The sequence below is a fragment of the Adiantum capillus-veneris genome, chromosome 27 (genome assembly GCF_014529385.1).
Source record: "Adiantum capillus-veneris isolate H3 chromosome 27, ASM1452938v2, whole genome shotgun sequence".
In the NCBI taxonomy this organism is placed as follows: Eukaryota; Viridiplantae; Streptophyta; class Polypodiopsida; order Polypodiales; family Pteridaceae; genus Adiantum; species Adiantum capillus-veneris.
In genome coordinates, this window is record NC_140957.1 from 44609820 (window position 1) to 44613149 (window position 3330).

The 3330-nt window shown below is 42.7% G+C and overlaps 1 protein-coding gene across 1 annotated transcript; it reads right to left on the reverse strand.

Moving 5' to 3' along the window:
* Positions 1 to 518: 518 nt before the first annotated feature.
* On the reverse strand, positions 519 to 2975 carry LOC147421872 (uncharacterized). Its single transcript, XM_086503656.1, has 2 exons — positions 2761 to 2975; positions 519 to 2339 (listed from the first exon to the last, which is right to left on the reverse strand). The coding sequence occupies exons 1-2, from the start codon at positions 2836 to 2838 to the stop codon at positions 2112 to 2114; spliced, it is 306 nt and encodes a 101-aa protein (XP_086359782.1). The 5' UTR covers positions 2839 to 2975; the 3' UTR covers positions 519 to 2111.
* Between the last annotated feature and the right edge of the window lie 355 nt (positions 2976 to 3330).

The following is a 3330-nucleotide window of genomic DNA, read 5'->3' on the forward strand; positions in this document are numbered from 1 at the left end:
TCAGCATATTCCCACATGTCAACCACATCATTCACTAAGCGTATGCCTCGGCAAGAAAAGAATATGCCTGACATGGCGATTGGTCAACAAGCGTTTGGATTTTTGGAAATTGACCTTTAGGCCTTCCGCCTGGACCTCCCTCTAGAAGATTGTGTTTGGCAAGATGTTAAGAGTTTGGATGTTACCACTTCCGCCTTTGGCCATTGGTAAACCTCCCTCTCGGAGATTGCATTCGGCATTAAGAAGCAAGAGTTTGGATTTTTTGGAAATTAACCTTTAGGCCTCTTTAGGCCTGCCACAAGTCTAAACATATCCAATGCCTACATAATCTCTCGCAAGTCATCCTTGTTATTGCGAGGCATGAACAACGAGTCATCGACATAAGCCTGCCCAATAAAGTCATTTCTAGAGAGTAATTGCAACCCGTGACGACAACCAAGCGAACTCAAGTGATCCAAATACAACTACACACACATACACATTTTTTATGTGAATCTTATTGATATAATTTACAAGTGGAAAACCGCTAAGCAAGGAAAACCCACGAAAAAGAAGAGATACAAAACGTGGAGCACCAACAATCAAAGTAAGGCCTATAGGCATCAAGAGTGATGTCCCCAGCATCATAGGCAAAATGCAACACTTGACCAAGCGACAATTTGAAATAGGGAAACGGGTCAACATCAGTACCTTGAAACATCAAGAAGTTGCGACAGTGCCAAATGGCCCATCGAACCCGAAATCTAACCCAACCAAAAAAGATCGTAAACTGAAACTGTGGAGTCTGAAGCATCCCAAAAGCCAAAATCGTATGTGAAAACTGCCAGGAGGAAAACGGAGCCGAAGAGCAACAACACCTGTCGAATGAAGGATCTTGAGTAGCGACAACCCCACAATAAGTGTGGCACAGTCTCCTCAGCTTCATGACATCTGACACAACGAGAAGGAGCAATATGCCATGCATGCAATAGGCTGCCAACAGGTAGAGCTCCCACCAAGTAACGCCACAAGAAAATAGGTTCCTTCAGAGGGAGATGACTTTGCCAAATGCTAGACAGTGTTCGTTTCCACCATAAGGATGACTTGGAGAGAGACTACAGCTGATTACCATGATGCACAATCCACGCATCAGACTGCAAGAGGGCATAAACATTGCTGGCTGAAGTGCATTCCACGCTAGTATTTGCAAGATTCCGAGCAGCGGGAGTCCACATTCAACAATCATCCTTCGAATCTCCCACCAAAGAGGAGAATAATGGAGTCCCAACGGAAACCGAGATGCTGCATCAGAGAAAAAAATAACATGACCCGTGTCGTCCACCACCTGATGTACCTTGCATATTCCTTTTTGAGAAAGAAAATACACTTGGCGAGGAGACCGCTGGACTATTGTTGAAGAGAAAGCCTTGCTCCAATGCAGGCTCTCCAATCGAAGAGAATTGCCGAGAGAGGATTGACGACCATACCATTCCAAGTGCGAGGTGATAACCTTCCAATCAACAATGAAGAAGAAGTAAAGGGACATCTGCCCTTCAAGCTTCCGAAAAATGACTCCCAATATGTTGGCTGCCAATGACCAAAGGATGGTGTGACAATATGCGCACACAAATGTGATACCATGAGTGTCTGGGGTTGTTCCACCAAGACTAGCAATAGTGTAGCTTTCCGAGCCAGAACATGACTTCACAAATTCAAAATATTCAGCCTTCCAAGGCGCTTGGGAGTACACAACTTGTCCATAGATAACAGCCAAAGACCCTTCCTGTGAGACGAGGCACGCCAAAAATGCTCCAAAATACTAGACATAAGGGATTGCAAGTGCAACCGACACCAAGATAGCAAAGGTATGTAGAATTGCACATAAGCCATGAGAATGCACTCAAGATGAGACACATGCGTGCGCGCGCAGGCACACACATGCATACATTAGCAAGCTACAAACGCACACACATAGCATGTGTAACAAACACACAAACTCTGCAAAAAAATATACATCATTGATTAGAGCATGACGCTGTCTTGGGCACATGCACAATCATATGTGCCACTTCTTCAAGTAAACATGGATCATTAATTGCAAAATAAGTTGACATGAGCAGTGCAACAAGAATCTAAAAGTGGACAGCAGCTGGAGATTCAACAGACTGTTGAATCGAGAACACTGCGTCATTCAGGTTTAGGGTGTTCTTCACATATCCCAGGTTTAATCTTGCTGCATCCATTAGTTTGGGGTCTTTCAAGGCACAAGCTAGCTTGAAAAACATCTCAAAATAGAGAAGAGCCTTATCATAAATATGTTGTTTGTTGTATATCATTCCCAACTTGCAACATGCGGTGGACTGCAAAAAATTGTTTAAAATAAACTGTAAAAAAGAACACACTGTTGAGACAAAAATTTGGAACCTGAATGCATGTATACACAAACCTTAAACATGGGTGCGCGTGCCCATCATCCCCCCCCCCCCCCCCCCCCCCCCCCCCCCGCACGGGTGAAAAAGAAAAACACAAGGCCAACACGTTGACATTCTAAAATAATTTAGTGAAATGGACCATATCAGGCTCTCAAATGAAACATCTCATTTACAAACAATATTATCAAAGAGAATTTCAATCGACAAATACTTCACATCAAATGTATGCATAACTCTCTTCTTCACTAAGGCTTGTTTTAGAAAGCAAAAAACACGAAACGCACACAGGCACGGGCACACACATATACACTCAAATGATGCCAAAAATGTAGATACCAAGAATAGTTACCTGAGTTTCCAAGTTGACATGTTGAGAAACTTCTAGTAAGGCTTCAAGGTGCATAATAGCTATCTCAGTTTCACCCATGGACTCTTGTATTTTGGCAATAGCTGCATGGGCTTTACTTTGTCCCACCTATATTAGGGCATAACACAAAAGAAAGCCATATTATGGAATGTTATTACTTACTGGCAAAAAAGTCATCCTGGCAGTGAAAGAGCAAATAAAATTGATGTCAACGTCATTCAGACAAATGGAAGCGTGTCTGAGTTGAATGTGAAGGGATTACCAGATGCATTTATACGAAACACGTGCTCCTTGCCCAAGTCCATCTATGATATAAGGTTGCTAAAAGTAAAAGCTTACATCATCGTATTCATCAAATCACTGGAGTGCAAGGCCAGCACGCATCATTATATTCATATAATGCTGTTTCCTTTGTGCTAAGTCCTATGCTGTTTTATTTCCAGGGGGTCCACTACATAATTATGTTAATATACCAAGTGAGAGGGGTTCTCTATTGAATGTGAAGGGATTACCAGATGCATTTATACGAAACACGTGCTCCTTGCCCAAGTC

Bases quoted from the DNA above. Each gene is read 5' to 3' on its own strand.
- LOC147421872 (XM_086503656.1), bottom strand. From the start codon at position 2,838: ATGGGTGAAACTGAGATAGCTATTATGCACCTTGAAGCCTTACTAGAA. The intron at 2,340-2,760 runs GTAACTATTCTT...AATTTTTTGCAG, and splicing joins ATGTCAACTTGGAAACTCAG to TCCACCGCATGTTGCAAGTT.